At 33.6% G+C, this 21,430-nt stretch overlaps 1 protein-coding gene and 1 long non-coding RNA gene across 2 annotated transcripts; both read left to right on the plus strand.

The window, feature by feature from the left end:
• Positions 1 to 620: 620 nt before the first annotated feature.
• On the plus strand, positions 621 to 7,732 carry LOC117317595. Its single transcript, XR_004530206.1, has 3 exons — positions 621 to 756; positions 4,742 to 4,851; positions 7,243 to 7,732. It is a non-coding gene; the product is annotated as an uncharacterized LOC117317595 (long non-coding RNA).
• A 10,977-nt stretch (positions 7,733 to 18,709) lies between these two features.
• LOC117317596 (frizzled-7-like) lies at positions 18,710 to 20,758 on the plus strand. Its single transcript, XM_033872445.1, has 2 exons — positions 18,710 to 18,813; positions 19,822 to 20,758. The coding sequence occupies exons 1-2, from the start codon at positions 18,712 to 18,714 to the stop codon at positions 20,146 to 20,148; spliced, it is 429 nt and encodes a 142-aa protein (XP_033728336.1). The 5' UTR covers positions 18,710 to 18,711; the 3' UTR covers positions 20,149 to 20,758.
• The last annotated feature ends 672 nt before the right edge of the window (positions 20,759 to 21,430 follow it).

The following is a 21,430-nucleotide window of genomic DNA, read 5'->3' on the forward strand; positions in this document are numbered from 1 at the left end:
GCCGCATTTTTTGTTTACTGCGAAACCAAGCCAGAATGTAAAACGCGATTTGATTGGGTGCCCTAGGATTCCAGGGCGCGACGGTTTGAACACGACTATATCCGCCAAGGGTTCGTGTAGTGTAACGTAATCAGAAGCCTTGGCTAGCGAAGATGATGAAGACAGTGGTGATTCAATCATAAGTTTGTTTACATAATCAATCATAAAAGTTGAATCTATAATCGTTCGGAGTTTATCATGATTCATGCTTCATGCTTCAGTGTTAGGTATAGTCTATTCTATGTTATCTTTTACTTGAAACTACCTGTGTTGTAATATTTATAGTCTATTTCATATTTCTCTATCTGTGTTGTTATCGCTATATTTTTTCCAGATGTGTGTAATTTAATGTCCATCCAAGGTCCATGATCACCTCATTATCTATTGACAGAAAAGTTTAGCAATAAAAAGCAAACAAACAAACAACAAAACAAACAAAATTATAATATCGAGAATGAATTATTATTTACATAGTGCTGACATGGCATATTACGTATTCTTTCGCTCCCACGCAGCTAGCATCACATTTAATTTTAGCTGAACAGGTTCAGGCCTGTCTTCACAAGCCTTATATAAACCTCATAACACACCAGCCTACAGCACATTGACATCCCTGCGTTAACAGTAAGAGTCAGCAGAAACCCTGTGTATAATTAAATGGTTACAGCTACTGTTGATGTAAAACTCTCAGCCTCGGAGTAATCCAGAGGATTAAAGGTGAGAATTATTTATTATATAGATCTATAGACCTAAAATAATGATGAACAAATGTATAAGAAGCAGACAATCGCGACAATTATATAATCTTATAGCAAACAGTGATGTTATTTATTTACAGTTACAAAAACAAATCTATCTACCATCCTTTACAAGAAACAGAGAATGTCGACATTTTATAGCGGAACTGTTTTTCTAATTCAAAAATTCAGATTGTTAATTTTGGCTGATTCATTGTAGTGATCATTTGTTGTTTAAATGTTTAAATTATGCTGATTATCCCGTATTTCTTATCTATAAACGTTGTTATGATGTTTTGAGGTCAGAGTTACTCCACATGTTGTTGATGGCTATGACCTGATTTTTTCAACTACTGCCTACCATATATCGCTCGTGTATAAAAACGTTCGCCATTTTGTTTACTTTGATTTAATTTGAATACTGTTTTTCATATATGTTGATAGTTTGGCGAAATTGTCTACATAGCTTAAAATCATACGTACTGATATTTCATTCTATACATTACAAGATGTCAATGTATGAACGAGAAAAGTATTTGTGTCATTTGTGTTTTTATATGATTTTTTTTTTTTTTTTTACGTTTTTTAATTTTTTGAACGCTTTGTGTTTACAGTTTAAGGCAAAATTGTCGCTACATTTGTATGTTTGAGATTACATTAATTGTATTTAAGGTTTCATAATTTTTGTTAGCAGTAATCGTATATTTTCGAGTGTAATATTGTATATTTACATTCTGTGTTGCATTTGCCTATATATCGTTAGTAAACCAAATTGTATTCATGAGACTGTATACTACAATTTACAGTGATTCGGTCAGAGTAGGAATACAGCCCCAGGTGTTGCTGGTCAAAACAATGGCCGCCAGTTACATTCGGCCAGGAGAGATTTCGAATGCTAGCATTTATCTACGTAAACCACCACAAGAAAAGCAACGCAAGTTATGAGAGTAAAATTTAATAATAGAAAAAATGAAGTCGACCGACTCGACACAAAATTATTATAAGCTCTATTCCTGATCTATAGGAAGTAATAAAATTGTCACTGTCGTCACACAGGGGCTCGTTGTCGAATTGTCAGAAATGCTAGACACGACAACATTTAAAGTCCAGCACTTTTTTTTTTAATCTTGCGAAAAATCGGCAGTATCGACATGGTTTCTGGTTGTGTATGCATACTGAATTATAGTTATGTGGTTATTCACTGATGTCAAAGGCCTACCTTACTCCAAAATCGAGCCCCTGTGAAGTTGAACATCGTCTGCTAAGTTAGCGACACTGATGTGACCGGTTAGACTGGATTCTGTTTCTAATGAAATATCCTTGGAATCGTTTTCACCTACTGTCAAGACGACGTTCATTTAGAATTTAAGAGATGATATTCCTCTGAAAATAACGTAAATCCAGTCGATAGAAACATAAGTGTTTCCGAGGAATCGAGTCTGTCCTGTGCAGTACCCATTCAACGCCGCATCACTTCTAAATGTTAATAATATCATGCGCCGAAAAACGGCTTTATTTTTAAACAATCAGAAATTATGCAATTGTGAACAATTTGAAGATATCTACAAACGTTTATAAAATATAATATAAAGCCAAATTGTGCAAAAAACATTTCATGTGATTGCTATTGATAACGACATGAGGGACTATATTATTCCTTCTGGAAATTTCGGCTGTTCCGGTATTTGAACTTGATGACGTCAGTGATAGGAGAAGCGGCAAATTTAAACGCGTCTTAAGCTACAGTAAATAAAATAAAATTATGAATGTAAATATAAGCATTGAACTGTTACCAAATGGTAGTATACAGTCGATATGAATACAATTCGGGTGACAGATAAATAGTTCATGTCGTCATTGGCGAAATTCTATTTATCTGTCACCCAAATTGTATTCATATCGACTGTATACTACCATTTGGTAACAGTTCAATGCTTAAATATACATGGTTTATTTGCTTGTGTAGCAATGTATTATTAACGTAATTATGTAAAAGGATGTTTCTTATGTTATATTGTATATACATTATTTATTTATCTGTGTAGCAATTTATTAATAACGTAAAGACGTCGTGGTAAATAAAAGACACGTTTTTGGTTTACAGACGAGCCGATTTTGTTCATTTTGATAATCTAATTAGCAATGTTAGTTGACGAGAAATCAATTCTGTTTGTATCGTCAAGTACATTTCTAGACTTTTTTTCTTTTTTCTTTTCCTCATCTGCTCTTTTTCTTTTCTTAATTCTCTTTCTACTTTTTTCGCACTTAGAGTAAAGAGCAAAGACTTTTTTCGTTAGCAGAAAAGCATTTCTAGACTTAAAAGTCATGTCTGTTGGATAAACCATGGCTTGGATTAAGTTTACTGAAACACTGTCAAATGCAGGAAGGCTAAGAAAAAAGACTCTCGGTAAAGGAAATTGCACAAATTGATATAGGAGTTGTATAGTCTATTGTTCATGACTTACAATTATGACATAAATGACATCAGATTAATAAAAACGGTTAGTATTTTTTTTATATATTCTTGAACAATCAACCGTATATTGTCATTGTCAATTTGACTAAGTCTATCTGATCCATTAAGTATCAGATTTAGATCTATAGCTGTTAAATCATCATTCAAATGCCGTTCTATATTCATTCTGTTATTTCCAGAGTATGAGAGAGAAGTATCATCAGCAAACATTCTTGACAATGAAAATAAATTTTCAGAAATGTCGTTAATAAATATTAAAAATAGAAATGGCCCTAACACCGACCCTTGTGGAACTCCAGCTTTCAAGTATCCGGTATCTGAGCTTGAGTCACCAATGACAACGAATTGATTTCTGTCAGTTATATAGTCTTTTAAGCAGTTATAAATATTACCTTTGAACCCATATGAATAAAGTTTTTTCAGAAGTCCACGATGCCAAACCCTATCAAAAGCCTTAGAAATATAAAAAAAAACAACATCCAAGTTTATAGTTTATTTTCCAATGATAGGCAAATGTTATGATAAATCTCAGAGAAATTGGTCTATAATTAGAGGATAAAAAACGTTCACCTTTTTTGAATAGAGGTATTACCAAAGCAGTCTTCCATTGGTTAGGAAACTTACATTGAGTTAAGGATAAATTAAATAATAACTGTAAGGGAATGCATACAGTTTCAGCAGTATTTTTCAACATTTCATGACTAATAGTATCTTTACCAGTAGCTTTGTTTAATTTAAGATTCAAAAGAATATCCTTTACTTCACTAACAGATAAAATAATATTTTCAATAGTATTATTACCTCTTGATGTAATTTCAGGAATATCAATTGGTTCATCAATAATTTCAGATATGGAGCAAAAGAAAGAGTTCAACAAATCAGCTTTCTAAATTCTAATTTATTTTACCAGCAGTTTTACATTATAACCACCAGCATTAAAACTATGCCGTTTATTTTTTTAAAGATATTTCTTGTTTACCTATATTTAAGAAAGGTGATCCTCATTTTCTTTAAATGAAATACCTATAGCACAGGCGTCTGCTTCAGGTTAGTATTCTTAGAAAACGTTGATATAGTTGGAGAAGGGGCTAATTCATTTCTTCTATAAAAGCTAACCAGAAGCACACGCCAGTGCTTATTATTGAATTGGGTTTCTAAACTAATGGAAAGCGCGTTTTTAAATATTTTGAAATGGTTTTTTTTATTATGAAAGGGGCAGAATTTTTTACGGATACAAATGTTCCGATCTGGGTTTCCCAAGTCATTCAACAGTTGATTAGCTGATCGAACATTTTCATAAAATTGATTTGGCCATTGACAGAGAAGAATATTCATCCCTTGTGTTTTATGATCTTTCAAAGGCATTCGACACAATTTAGCATAAAGGTTTTTTTTTTTTTTTTTAAACTCTGCCATTTTACTCTATTGTCTCACCTGCCCCTGACTCGAATTTTACCATAATCTCGAATATTTTACGTTTTTATTTCAGATATAACAATGGGGGGTGTTCACCTGTTATACACGGCCTCGATGTTACTTGGTATTGTTCAGCTCGTTGCTAGCCAACAATCCAACGTGGGCTCGTGCCTATTTTTTCATGTAAGTAAAATTTCACTGCTCCGTTGGAGAATTGTATATCTTTAATATATACTGTATAGTTGTTAATTTCACGGGGCTAAAATGTGGCGGTTGTTCAAATCGGACCTACTTCGTTAGTATTAAATTTCGCACCACCACAGCTTGTATGTTTCCAGAAAGAAACACTTGAATACATTTCATGGTACATTATGTATTTTTACGATTAATTTTAAATGTTATGTCCGCGAATATAGCCCAAATTAATCCCCACGAATATTACCAACTCTGCAGTATGTTACTAGTGCATAAATTTGTATTATATTATAACAATGCCATGTAATACCCCTATCCTGATTAAACTCATTTTTATACTGATGTATAGGTACATCAGATATTTACTGGTTTATAAGTAAGGTCACAAATAAGTGTTTTGTCATCATAAATATTTGGATATACATACTGTTCTAAGACCATCAAAGTGTACGTTTTTCTTTCACAAAAGTTTTTTTCCGCATGCTATTGTTACTATACATTTCATTCATTTAACAGTTTTGGGACTTTTTAATTGGATGGATTTTCTTGATATTCCATACACCAGTCGAAAATTGCCGCAGAAGTAGCTCTTTCCCCCAATATTTCTAAAGACTTTTCCTACGCGATTTTTTTCTTGAATAGACTAATGTTTCTTGGTACTTAATGGTTACTTAGTAGATGATACTGTTCCTAAAATTTAAAAAAAAAAATACGAAAAAAAATACGAAAAACAAGTTACGTGCATCATCTCTGAAATAGGTTAATTTTGCCAATGTTATCAGAGAAAGGAGCAAAGAGAACATTATTATCCACATTTGTGTGAAATTTCAAGAAAATCCAATGAAAATAATATGCATGCAAACATTTTTTTTGACAAGGTTCCCTAGTTCCCATTTCAATATATTTACATTTGCTCCACATTTCCCCATTGGCACAATGCTAAGAGACAGTTACCACCATACGCCTATAACACCCAGTGCCTCAGGCTATAACACCCAGTGGGTCATGTGACATTAAAAAAGGCGGGATTTTTTCGGGTTGGTTCAGTCTTTTTCAAAGTTGGCGGAAATTGTAAGACAATGTAAATATAAGTATTGAACAGTAGTTTTAATGTTGTTATAGTCGATATGGCAGCAAGATGTAGGGTGGGCAAATGTAGCAGGGTTCCCATGCCATTTGCCCACCATACATCTTGCTGCCATATCGGCAATAACAACATTAAAACCGCTGTTCGTTGCTTAAAAATTTTCAGCGAATGAAATGCTTTGGAATTCATAATAAAGCAATGCAATATATATTATATGTATGTTTGTTTTATTGAACGGTTTTTTGAACACATTCCTTTGAGTTTATATTGTTTACGATGTCAATATGATTAAAATTAGACTTGTAATTTCTACGATACTCTACAATACACTGCCATACAAGTCATGCTGAGATGACGGGGTATTGTTAGATCTTGTATTGTAGTGTATCGTAGAATATAGTAAAGGAGCGGAAATTACGAGTCTTATTGTTATTAGATTGTTTACGATGTCTAACATACTGGAATGCTTATAACGTGTTGTTATTCCTTTATTTTTTCAAGGGTCGCCATTTAAATCAATATTTTGTTGTAACCATCGTTTAAATCAGTTTTTAATTTCGATTTGGTTTTCATATCACTGTTCAGGTATTTTTCATATACATGTTAATTCATCATTTCGTCTCATTTTTTTAAAATCAATTTAGGGAGAAACTTACTTGAAATTCCTATTTTAATGACAGCAAAAACAGCAATATAGCAATCAATGGTTGGCCCCGTTCCAGCAATACTTTTGAGGGTGTGCCACGGTAGGAAAACACTTGGGTCAACTCCGTAAACAATTTTATATCCCCAATACAAAATAATGAAATGAATAATAAAAAGTAATAATAGAATAATAATAATAATAAACAAGAAATATTTTTAAAAAAGATAAACGGCATAGTTTTAATGGTGGTGTTTATAATGGTGAAATAAATTAACGAAGTAATGATACGTTTCAGCACGGATAGCAAAATTATATCAGTTTGAATCATTTTTGGTGATAATAAGACCGCATTTCAATCAGGAATATAATTTTATTAATGTGTTTCATTTGAAAAGATACATCCAATTATTCAGCTTGCATTCAATCTTAACTTTGTTTCGTTATTAACTGCATATCTGCATTTTGCATTTACCGCTACATTGACCAATCACATACTTCATCTTGACCAGTAACGCCACCTGTCGCGTCATATCCGGGGCCAAAAGAATATTATACGGCTATGCCGAAAAAACAATGATAAGAATACATTATTTATTAGTTAAGAGTGTCGGTCTGGTACCCACTACAACTAGATATTTTTGTACAGGTAGAACGATGTTCTGTGATGAATTACAATACGACTTTCAAGCCGAACAGACTGGGACACTTATATATCGAGGATGCTGAGATGCAATTCAACACCTTCCAGCCACTGATAACGGTCGAATGTAGCCCTGCACTTTTACCTTTATTGTGTACGACGTTTTTCCCGAAATGCACCGCAAACGGAGACAGGGTGGAACCGTGCGCCCGGCTCTGCAGACAGGCACGTGATGGTTGTATGCCACTTCTGAAAAATTTCGGATTTCCATGGCCAAGTTCTCTAGATTGCAGTACATACCCAGACGACCATGAGTGCTTCGATATTGAATCAATCCAACTGCAAGTTGTGTAACCTAATTCCGCTACCTTGTATTGTTATTCAAATACCCATGACATTTACTTTCTAGAGCAAGCAATAGGCTGTGTCAGTAAAAATAATTTGATTGGCCTTGAACAACGAAAAAATAAACAAATGCATTTCGCAAGCAATTCTTTAATGAGTTATTTCATTCTTGTGGGAAACGTACAATGATGCATTAATTATACAGTGTATTAATAACAAATATACATAACAATTTAATGGAAAATAATTATTATATAAATAATAACTTAATTGAAAATAATTATTATATAAGAAATATATAATATATAAAATGGTGAATCTACAAACATAGAACTAGACAATGCTTACATACACCGTACTGATTTTTAAGTTTGTTTTTACTCATTACAACTTGTAACAATGCGCCAGTTTGTACTCGTTATTATTACGTCTATAAATATGAAACAGACTATAACTACAAGCGTTCCACTGATTCGGTTAAAATCGAGGTTTCTTGTAATGGTATGTTTTAAGTTTTAGTACACAATCTAGAGTAACGTCGGGCCCTGTGTATGATCAGTTTATATCACAGATAATTATATTGTCTGTCGCTCAAAACATACATCACCGCAAATAAAATTGTAGCATGCAATTACGATTTGACATTTAAAACGTATTTTCTTGTCTCAATTGAGAACTGTAATTGTCATTCATATTTTAGGACCGTATTCATTTTCTCATCCCCATAGCCATTCTCGCACTTAACAGTAGATCATAAACATGTTCAGGTTTGTACAAAATAAAATAAAATGGGAAATGATACACATTGAAGTCTGAATCACTGTAGATATACAGTATGTCACGAATTCTCTACATCATCAGCATCATCATCATCATCTCTCTCATTCCCTCTTTTTATATATTTTCGTCATATAAGTCTCTAAAAAATTAAACAGTCTGAAGAGCTCCCATGATGGAGCGAAGGCGCTAATTTGTGTCTGTGTCGGATTTTACTATTTTTAAATATATTTTACCCGCGAGGACACTATGATTTGTTTTACTGTATACACTTCTTCAAAATTTCATTTTTTTCGGGAATAGAATCATGATGTTTACCCTAGTAATCCCAAAACAATGGAAGATTTGAACAATGTATTATTATATTATATTAACATAAAATTATAAGCGTAATAACGCTCACATTCGTAATTCGTACAAATTCCGTGTGTGTTAAGATTTCGAATTATTTAAGTCGTAACGTTAATGCTGAAAATTCAGTTTAAAATAAACTTTACCAAACCATTTGATAAAAAACAGAGAATACCTACGTTGAAACAAACCCGTTGTTCTAACTGAAACTCGACAAAACGGGAGCAAAATGTGAACAAAATTTAGATTTGCACGGAATCTCCTGAGAAAGTACTAGGAGCATAAGACCAGGTTTTCTAGAAGAGTCTACATCGGCTACACTCGCCATACAAATCCTGGTCAATGCCAGGTGAGGTCACGGTCTCAAAGGAGAGGTAGAATGTTGACAACGGAACCACTAGGAATCACAACAAACTTCAAACACGTCTGACTTCATATCGAATAAGGAAAACGAATATTTTCATATGAGATCATGATATCGATCATACAACTTTCCGATAGTCCTCATCATTAAAAATTCAATATAAATTAGCTGCCGAACCATTTGAAAAATAACAGAGAATACCAACATTAAAACAATATCATAAGTCTTACTAAAAATTGACCAAACGGGGGCAGGATGTGAACAACAATATCGATTTGCCTGGAGACCATTGAAAATATGCATGGATAATAACAAGGCACGTATCCATGAAACCGTTCTCAGCTCAAGCATGAAATCTCTGCTTAACCTAATTTCCTTTGAAATTATATTATGGAGCAGAAATTTGAAAGAACAACTTAACCATTGAAAAAAAAAATCTCACTTGAAATGTTTCCGAAATTCCATAGAATCATTGAAAATAGATCAATTCAGTTATCAGTTATATAATCAATAGGTTTTGAAGCTGAGCACAAAATGTATTTGAGCATTAGTACGGTTCCATTAATACGGGTCCAGGTGTTCCGGGAGAGTAAGCATGTCAGGCTTTTTATGGATTTGCATGGAGACCCTTGAAAATGTTCCATTCACATGTTGTCTGTCCTCGAAATTCAAGGAGTTACGTTCATTCTTTGCACCTCTTGAAGAAGTCGTGGCTACCCCGAGGTCTTAGTAACCAACACCTTCATAAGAGAGAAAAAAAGACAAGTGTTACTCTTTGATGTTCATTAAGTACATTTCGAGACTGCCTTACTACATCAAACAAATTTCGAGATTGCTATACCTATACATTAAACAAATTTCGAGATTGCTATACCTACATTAAAAAAAATTCGAGATTACCTTACTACATTAAACAAATTTCGAGATTTCTATACCTACATTAAACAAATTTCGAGATTGCTATACCTACATTTAACAAATTTCGAGATTTCTATACCTACAATAAACATATTTCGAGATTGCTATACCTACAATAAACATATTTCGAGATTGCTATACCTACATTTAACAAATTTCGAGATTGCTATACCTACATTAAACAGATTTCGAGATTTCTATACCTACATTAAACAAATTTCAAGATTGCTATACCTACAATAAACATATTTCGAGATTGCTATACCTACATTAAACATATTTCGAGATTGCTATACCTACATTAAACACATTTCGAGATTTCTATACCTACATTAAACAAATTTCGAGATTACTATACCTACAATAAACAAATTTCGAGATTTCTATACCTACATTAAACAAATTTCGAGATTGCTATACCTACATTAAACAAATTTCGAGGTTGCTATACCTACATTAAACAGATTTCGAGATTTCTATACCTACAATAAACATATTTCGAGATTGCTATACCTGCAATAAATAAATTTCGAGATTGCTATAGCTACATTAGACAAATTTCGAGATTTCTATACCTACATTAAACAAATTTCGAGATTGCTATACATACATTAAACAAATTTCGAGATTTCTATTACCATTTAATTAGCTGGTGGACGCGCCTCTGTAACCATCATTTGAAAAATATATATCAGCTTAACGACTTGTCAGGGTTTTTCCCACACCCAATCCAGATTGCCGTGACTCTTCAATTTTGCCATGATACATTCTAGTGTTGCTGAGGGTGAAAGTGGATGTAACAGCTGATTTATTGATGTCTCAGGTTTACGAATACATAATGACGTAGCCAGTTTATGTTATATGCCTGGTAAATAGAACTTTAAACCTATGTGATTATTACTTTTGCAGGTACCAATATGTGACACGATGCCTTACAATACAACTTTCATGCCGAACAGATTAGGACACGAACATGTAGACGATGCTGGATTGGAGATACACCAATTCTGGCCTTTAATTCGAATTGGTTGTAGCGAAGCTTTGCGTCCCTTCTTGTGTGCAATATATTTTCCTAAATGCAGTCCAAGGGGAGGTGGACTCGAACCATGCGCCAGGCTGTGTAGACAGGCAAGGGACGGTTGTGCGCCTTTGATGCGTCAATATGGATTTAACTGGCCAACAACTCTAGACTGTTCCACATTTTCTGAAGACTATCGTTGTTATAACACACAATGACATGGACTCTATGTGTCATTCGTATAACTCATATGCTTATTTCTTAAACTAAGATATTTCTTATTTCTACAGTTCGAATTCCAGTAGCCGTTTTCACCTGGTTTTTAACCAATTATTTTATGTATAATTCTTCACAGAACGATGCAATGATAGCACTTCTTTCCTCGCTATACATCAGGAACTTTTTAAATGAGCGTTCCATATCCATTCATCCCTATTAATTCAATGAAATATTTTGAAACGAAAATTAATTATTTAAGTAGTAAATACCCTTTAAAATCATCATCTGACAAATTAAAACATGACAGAACTGACCAATATTCCCAATCATTCTTCATACCCAATTAAAATCACATAAATGATTATGTACCTTGAAAATAAAGTACCGGTATTGTTTTTGGGTTTTTTTGGGGGTTTTTTTAGGGGGGGGGGGGGGGGGGTATTATTATTATTTGTAGACTACTGACGAAAGCTGTAGGTTAAGACTGGCTAACATTATGATCTATCTTTCTGTGTCACACGTGTCCGTTCCGTGTTGAAATGTCTAGTAGTTGGTTTAACCCTAACGCTCTTTTTGAGGATGTTACTATTCCTGGATTTGACCTAGATCTGTATGTCGTCGATGAAACTGAAGACTCTTGCTCTTCCGAAACACCTGGTCCTGTTCTCCTTGTATCATGTGTCTCCATAAAAATCTAGGTGTTTATTAATATGTCGCCATTGTTCTGTCGATTTTCGATTTTGAGTTGAAATCAGGATAACGGTAACACGTCAGTGTACTATGTCACATGTGACAGAAATATTCGAATGTTAATTCCTTCTACACTAACCTAGGTCGGGGATATTTTGAATAATGCTATTAATGTTTTCAGGGGGTTCTTCGCAGCTTGTTTTACTACATGTGATACCTCTCGCTTACATTCTTTGTACAATAGGTTGTACGGGTGATTATAAGTGACATCGCCATTAATTTTTTTTTTTAATTTCGTATCATGTAGAGTTATTCAGAGTCAGACCCAACACACGATACATAAATTTAGTTCGAATGATATACTGCAATGAAAATAGACGCTTGAAATTATCTTATATTTCACGACGATTCACTGGTGTATGTAATCAGGGCCCGGTTGTTCAAAACTACCGTTAAGCTAACAACGTCGTTACCTTAAAATACTTTTGAATAGCCGGACCTAGATGATTAAATAATGTCCCCATATCCAGTCAGAAATATCGGAGTGAAATAAGCAAAATTTTGAGTACAGAAAACAATGTAGATGATAACGATTACTTTTTAAAGATTTACATCAAAAGTATTGAAAATATGTGTCCAAAATTGTTATTACAATATCCACTCTCTGCTCATTGTAAACAGATATTTGAACTGAAATATAAGAAAGTTTAAACTTATGTATTAATTCTTAAGTTTTTGTATAATTTCTATCATAAGCTTCAATGCAGGTCTTTATTCGAGTTATCTCCCTTCGATTAGGTAGCGAAGACGTTAGATGGAAAACTATAATTTCGTCAACAAATAAATAAATGAATAAAATAAAACATCAAATAAAATAATAAAAAAAAACAAAGATATTATATTCAGAAGGATGTTTACTAAGATTCGTGGTTTTTCACATTCAAATCTCGTGAATACATTATGTATTTTAATCCCCTGAGCTTTGTTGTTACCTGTCTTTGTCGTTACCTGTATACCACTTCACTTTTTCTGTTCTCTATGAGTTAACGAATACATGCATTCTAAAATTTCCCATAAAACTCCCTTCGTTTTAACATTTACGAGGACCGAATTGATCTTCCCAACTTGCCTACCTATTTGTGTGTCTGTTATTCCATAACCTGTTAGCTTTTCAAGTTCGGCATACTGTGTAGTTGATAATATTCGGGGGTAATTAATATATCGCGGAAATGGTAAACCAACGAGGATTAATCATATCTGATTATATAAATGTATGCACACACACACAAACACACACACACACTCACGCACACGTACGCACAAATGTATCGACATATTTGCTTTTTCATTAAGAAATTGGACATGGCGATCTGGGCACAGCATACCATGAACTACTTCCGCCTTGGACAGGGCGCGACATATCTGCAAAATCTAATAAGTATACAATAGGCTTTATCATACGACGGCCTTCAAGGACTTTTTAGTTAACACTTTGATAACTACGATAGAATGAGTGAAATAAGTATGGAGAAATAAGTATGGAGAAATAAGTATGGAGAAATAAGTATGAAGAAATAAGTATGGAGAAATAAGTATGGAGAAATCAGTATGGAGAAATAAGTATGAAGAAATCAGTAATAACAAATGACAATGAAGAAATAAGATGAGGAAATAAGTATGAACACTAAACTTCCTTCATGCAACATACAATATACAACATACATCAGTTATTGACGACCGTACATAATAAACATCAGTTATTGACGACCATATACAATATACATCATTTATTGACCACCGTATACAACATACATCATTTATTGTCACAGTATACAATATACATCAGTTATTGACGACCGTGTATAATATACATCATTTATTGTCACAGTATACAATATACATCAGTTATTGACGACCGTGTATAATATACATCATTTATTGACACCAGCATACAACATACATCAGTTATTGACGACCGTATATAATATACATGTACATCAGTTATTGACGACCGTATACAATACACATCATTTATTGACCACCGTATACAATACACATCATTTATTGACGACCATATACAATATACATCATTTATTGACGACCGTATATAATATACATGTACATCAGTTATTGACAACCGTATACAATATACATCATTTATTGACGACCGTATATAATATACATGTACATCAGTTATTGACAACCGTATACAATATACATCATTTATTGACGACCATATACAACATACATCATTTATTGACGACCGTATACAACATACATCATTTATTGACAACCGTATACAATATACATCATTTATTGACGACCGTATACAACATACATCATTTATTGACGACCGTATACAATATACATCAGTTATTGACGACCGTATACAATATACATCAGTTATTGACGACCGTATACAATATACATCATTTATTGACGACCGTATACAATATACATCAGTTATTGACGGCAACATACATCAGTTATTGACAACCGTATACAATATACATCATTTATTGACACCAACATACAATATACATCAGTTATTGACAACCGTATACAACATACATCATTTATTGACAACCGTATACAACATACATCATTTATTGACGACCGTATACAATATACATCATTTATTGACGACAGTATACAACATACATCATTTATTGACACCAACATACAATATACATCAGTTATTGACGACCGTATACAATATACATCATTTATTGACGACCGTATACAATATACATCAGTTATTGACGACCGTATACAATATACATCATTTATTGACAACCGTATACAATATACATCATTTATTGACGACAGTATACAACATACATCATTTATTGACACCAACATACAACATACATCAGTTATTGACGACCGTATACAACATACATCAGTTATTGACGACCGTATACAATATACATCAGTTATTGACGACCGTATACAATATACATCATTTATTGACGACCGTATACAACATACATCAGTTATTGTCACAGTATACAATATACATCAGTTATTGACGACCGTATATAATATACATGTACATCAGTTATTGACGACCGTATACAACATACATCAGTTATTGACAACCGTATACAATAGACATCAGTTATTGACGCCAGCGTACAACATACATCATTTGTTGACGACCGTATACAATATACATCATTTATTGACGACCGTATATAATATGCATCATTTATTGACACCAACATACAACATACATCATTTGTTGACGACCGTATACAATATACATCATTTGTTGACAACCGTATACAACATACATCATTTATTGACGACCGTATACAATATACATCATTTATTGACGACCGTATATAATATACATCATTTGTTGACGACCGTATATAATATACATCATTTGTTGACGACCGTATATAATATACATCATTTATTGACGACCGTATACAATATACATCATTTATTGACGACCGTATACAATATACATCATTTATTGACGACCATATACAATATACATCATTTATTGACCACCGTATACAACATACATCATTTATTGTCACAGTATACAATATACATCAGTTATTGACGACCGTATACAACATACATCATTTATTGACACCAGCATACAACATACATCAGTTATTGACGACCGTATACAATATACATCATTTATTGACAACCGTATACAATATACATCATTTATTGACGACCGTATACAATATACATCATTTATTGACACCAACATACAATATACATCAGTTATTGACGACCGTATACAACATACATCAGTTATTGACGACCGTATACAATATACATCATTTATTGACGACCGTATACAATATACATCATTTATTGACAACCGTATACAATATACATCATTTGTTGACGACCGTATACAACATACATCATTTATTGACAACCGTATACAACATACATCATTTATTGACAACCGTATATAATATACATCATTTATTGACAACCGTATATAATATACATCATTTATTGACAACCGTATACAATATACATCATTTATTGACAACCGTATACAATATACATCAGTTATTGACAACCGTATACAATATACATCATTTATTGACAACCGTATACAATATACATCAGTCATTGACAACCGTATACAACATACATCATTTATTGACAACCGTATACAATATCGTTTATTGACGACCGTATACAATATACATCATTTATTGACAACCGTATACAATATACATCATTTATTGACACCAACATAAAATATACATCATTTGTTTACGCCGTTTACATCAGGGCTTTATGCATTATATAACATATGTAATTGATGTTATCTCTCACTCTACATTGTAGTTCTTTATCGGCGGCTATCACATTACCAGGTGGAGCTCAGTGTATCTACATCTATATATAACAGGTAAGTCTATTTCAGAATTGTTAACATACTGTTAAGATTATTATTGTACATCATGAGATCGAAGGTATACCTGGTGGTACCTATTACGTAAATATGAGTCATGTTCTGTTACATTATCATTGTAAATTTTGGATATAACGAAGGATCGGGATAAGACATTCACAAGTATATTACACTGTTATCTGTGACCTACTTCTCTGTATCTAAAGTATCAACTCGTGGTCTAGTTCATTCAAGAAATCAAAGAAAATCCTGAAGTATTACAATGATATAACAAACAGCATTTTTTTTCAAATATTGATTTGTAAAAAAGACTGTTATTTAAGATGTAAAACAATTTGTGGGAAAAGAAAGACATGCCGAGATACGGACCCGATGAATTATATCATTCAGAAGCAATAAAACTTGAACAAAATATAGACAAAACATTATTTTACATGGAAATCCTTTGAATACTACAAGGTGAATGACTGCTCAGCTTAATCGACGCCATATTAATCTAGGAACATTGTATAATGTCACGTCCTCAAAATGAGAAACATAGTTGAGGCAATGGAAACCCTGGCAAAACCAACTAGCAAAGAACTAGTCAAGCATCAAATCGCACAATAAAACCATGGATTTCCAAAAGAGATCATAATGTCTTTTGGAATCATGAATACGGTATCATGTCAGTGTGCTATGTGACATGTGACAGAAATATTCGAACGATATCATAATCATAATGAAACTTCCCTGATGTCTTTACCTAAATCTCTCAAAGTATGTATATCTAGTAGTCAGCAGTCGACATCAAAAACCGTATTAGGAATGATTCCTTGTAAAGTCTATGTAGCGGAAGCTGGGGTGCTACTATCAAGAAATGGAATATTAACAAATAGGATATTTAAATCATCCTGCTTATCAAACGGCGTAGTTGTAAGCTGTCCCTGCTGGGAATATTGTCAGATTTAGATATCTGGTAAGCCACTGATGTGGTGAGAAGTCTGTTGTCCCATTAATATAGCGTTTGAGCTTTCAGGGTGTATTAAATCGACATGGTCGATAAAGTTGTGTTATCTGAAAAATAACTAGAAGTTTATTATTTTAAAAAACTAATCATAACATGAAAAAGTAACTTGAAATACAGCATACAAATGAACAATAGCCTATCGTTGTTTTTAATCTATCAACATAACTCTTTAATAAAGATGTGGCATCGTCTTGTCTGGATTAAAGTCAAGATGTGACATTGCATAAATTTGAGCTTCTAACTTAACCTTTTGAATTTAAAGCGGAAAGATAGTTGGTTACATCCCCAGGAAATTCCATCAGGTTCCTCTCTATATTTTGTTTATATCTTTCGGTTTTATAGGCGATAATCTTATGTCATTGTTATTATTTTTCCATTGTTGTTGCTATCACTCGGATTTCTATGTCGGGGTTCCCATTTTTTTCTGACAAGAAGTGTGAACGTCGTCGATTGTATAGTGACTACGAACCGTGATCAAATGTTTGGATAAAAAAACTATTTTAGGAACGGGGCTATACTGGCAATGAAATTAATCTAATATGATAAAGATAGGTGTACATCTTCATAAGGAATCTTATATTTCTTCTTTGTTAAAAGAATGATAATATGTAGGTAGGTTTACCTTGTTATCAAGCAATCCTCGCTCACCTTTTGAACAGGAAATGATTCAGCGTTTGCAGACGAGGGCCTAGTTAACACCAGCCTTTCGTATATTGTTAATTAATATTTTGTCATTGAGGTCGCAGTTTGTTGTGTGTGAATGCTTTGTTGTTTTGTTAGGTTATTTATTTTTGTTTTTTGGGGTTTTTTGGGTTTTTTTTTTATTGTTTTTGATTTAGTTTTTTTTTTTTTTTTTCTTGGGAGGGGAGGGGCTATTGTTATTATTATTAACTTTCTATTTCTTGAACTAATGTTTCGTAGAATTATGAATCCCAATGATTAAATCTCCATCTAAAGGAAAAAACAGTGCAGCATGTTCTCATGTTACCCATTTTCCGACAAAATCTGTCACAGATCCGTAAGCATCCTTAATTTCTTGTTCTGTTAAATCTCATTATGTCAGCTGATCATCACAGGTACAACATAGATCGTCAGTAACACCCACTAGACGAGAGCTCTACTGAGAAGTGTTCTTAATCTACATCTTACTACAACTCGGGTTGAGTTATTAGGTTATCCATATTCAACTGTTACAACGTTTTCTGGACACTGAAATGTATGTTGTCAACTGGATTAGAGTGGGTTAATAAGTGAAATGAATACATGTAATCCAATCCATACAGTTCGTGTCATTCATTACCCTGTAAATGCCACACCCACCACTAAGTCAATATATAAAGATGTATTTAATTAGTGTCTTTGTACAATGTTTAGATACGAGAATGCAGACTGTTTTACACGTTTACGCTTCATTGCTCCTGGTGACTGGTCAGCATCTCGTGGTCAGTCAACCATCCTACACGGGAACATGTCAACCGATGGCCGTAAGTAAAGCTGACGGCATCAGTTACACAACATCATGATATTTTTGTTTTGAAACCTAGGAAATAACTTCTACAATATATTATCTCAGGGGCCGCGATGACCGAGTGGTTAAGGTACATGCATCCCGACACTTTAACACTGGCCCTCCACCTCTGGGTTGCGAGTTCGAAACTCAAGTTGGGCAGTTGCCTGGTACTGACCGTAGGCCGGTGGTTTTTCTCCGGGTACTCCGGCGTTCCTCCACCTCCAAAACCTGGCACATCCTTAAATGACCCCGGCTGTTAAAATGACGTTCAACAAAATTCAATTTTAAACCAAGTATCACCACTTTCTGTGGAGTGTTGCAGAAATAGTTCCAGTCCATCCAGGAGATCATATTCTAGATAAATGCATTTAAATTTTTTTTATCAAATATCTTTGTACGTTGGTAGCCATCATTGTCTACTTAGAATACCATTATCATGTCACGTGATTCTTTAATACCAAAGGTAAAACGTTAATGTGATGAACTTAAAAATAATGTCTTCTTTTGAGGACACCATCAATATATGGCCTGATACTGTTGTCTCGAGATGAAATAGTACCCTAGTATCCAGCTCAAGCACGAATCTTATTGCATCACTGGAAATCTATATCAGGTCATAGTGCCCTCAAAAGAAGATACATGTAATAATGTAAAAAAAATAGCACACACGGAATTATCAGACATGACATCATGTAATCTTCATAGACCTGCAACTCTCGAAACCTCCATCAGTAGTAAACCACTGCCATTGACATAATGCCCTTGGATATCGAATCGCTTGGGACATGTAAACACCGAAGGTGGAGGGAGCAGGCGTGTTACTATCTAGAAATGGAAAATTAACAGTATTGAAAATTGAAATCATCATGCGTATCACTTAAAAGATGGGGCTTTCGACATAGTTATGTAGCAGTGGCAATACCGGAATTAACGAAGGTTGTATAAAAATCATGGTAACGAACATTTTTATTTCATTTTGTAGACTTCAATGTGTGACACGATGCCTTACAATAGGGCGTTCATGCCGAACAGATATGGACATACGGAGACGGATGAAGCAGTGCTGGAAGTCCAACAGTTCTTACCGGTTGTTGAAAGCGGATGTAGTCCTGCTCTGCGGCCATTCTTGTGCTCTTTGTATTTACCGTCTTGCAGCCCAAGGGGTGGCGGACTCCAGCCTTGTGCCGGCCTTTGTAGACGGGCTAGAGGGAGTTGCGATTCAGTCATGGAATCTTTCGGATATGTTTGGCCGCGCTCTCTGGATTGTCACAATTTTCCAGAAAATTATCGATGTTTTGACATAGAATGAGATCTACAGTATTAACGTATACTTATTTTGCAATTATATTTCAAATTTAGAATTCATATAAAGTCACTCTCAAAATATTTTAATTAGCAACGAAAGAGACCGTTAATTTCTGGAGCCAGTTACAGTAACGGTCACAACGAGAAAGTTCTTTAACTTATTACAAAAGAAAATATTCTAGTTCTTTTCATAAAATGAAACTACGACATTTGCATTCAAATTTCCTAAAATATGGAAGGATCACATTTGGAGAAATCGTGCCAGAGTTCAAATAAGGAAACATATCTTTTCTGTACGGCTAGTAAGATTGTAGAACAGTCTTCCAACAGATGCAATATCAGCACCATTTGTTAATATATTAAAAACAAAATTGATAAACATTAGGTTGATTGGGAAATAAGTTGTAATTCCAGAGCTAAAATACTATGTTAAACATATTTTGTCTAGAACTTAACGTATATATTTTAATATACAATGTATATTTGTATATATTTTATGAAATCATAATCGAGTCCTGTGTAGAGGATATTGAGATCCTTTATCGTAAATCTATACCAAAGTTGTACAGATATTGGAAACTAGACATTATTAAAAAATAAAGACACAAAAATCTGCCCCTGTGTGATGGGCGTTGATATCTTTATTTGTTGAGAACATATTTACATTTATCGTATATATTTTATCCGCCCTATTTACATAATATTTGTAAAAGTGGGTCCGTCTTCACAGTTAAATACACTGTATCTACTCAGGATAGCATTCGATCTTAAAGGGATTTTCATTTTAATAGATATCAGCAAATTCGGGGCAGTAAACTTTGGTCTGACGACCTGGAATCTCGGTAAAATGACCTTGACTTTAGTCTGATTACCATGAACTTTGACCCAATAGGTCAATTGGTTTTCGTTGTTTGATTCTGACCTTTTAACAGTTTACTAGTGAGTCTATCTTAAAGTAGTTTTTTTTTTTTAATTTTTTAAAAAAATTTTCTAGCATGATATATATTTTTAAGTAGTGTTTTACAGTGTTGTTTTAACCTCTAAAGTATTGATAGCGGGGGCGTATGATGGGCTGCTCATTCTTACAACTAAATTACATCAACACAACTTACAATATTACATAATTAAATTTGACTCACTACTAAAACAGATACATCTAAACAATTAAAATACTAATGATACTAGTGGGGCATGCAACCCCCGAGCTTGAGCGATCATAAGCTTAGCTAGCTATGACTGAATAAAGAAAGGAGAGATCCCTAGCTTGAGCGATCTCAAGCCACCGA

This window comes from Pecten maximus, chromosome 19, assembly GCF_902652985.1.
Source record: "Pecten maximus chromosome 19, xPecMax1.1, whole genome shotgun sequence".
Taxonomy (NCBI): Eukaryota; Metazoa; Mollusca; class Bivalvia; order Pectinida; family Pectinidae; genus Pecten; species Pecten maximus.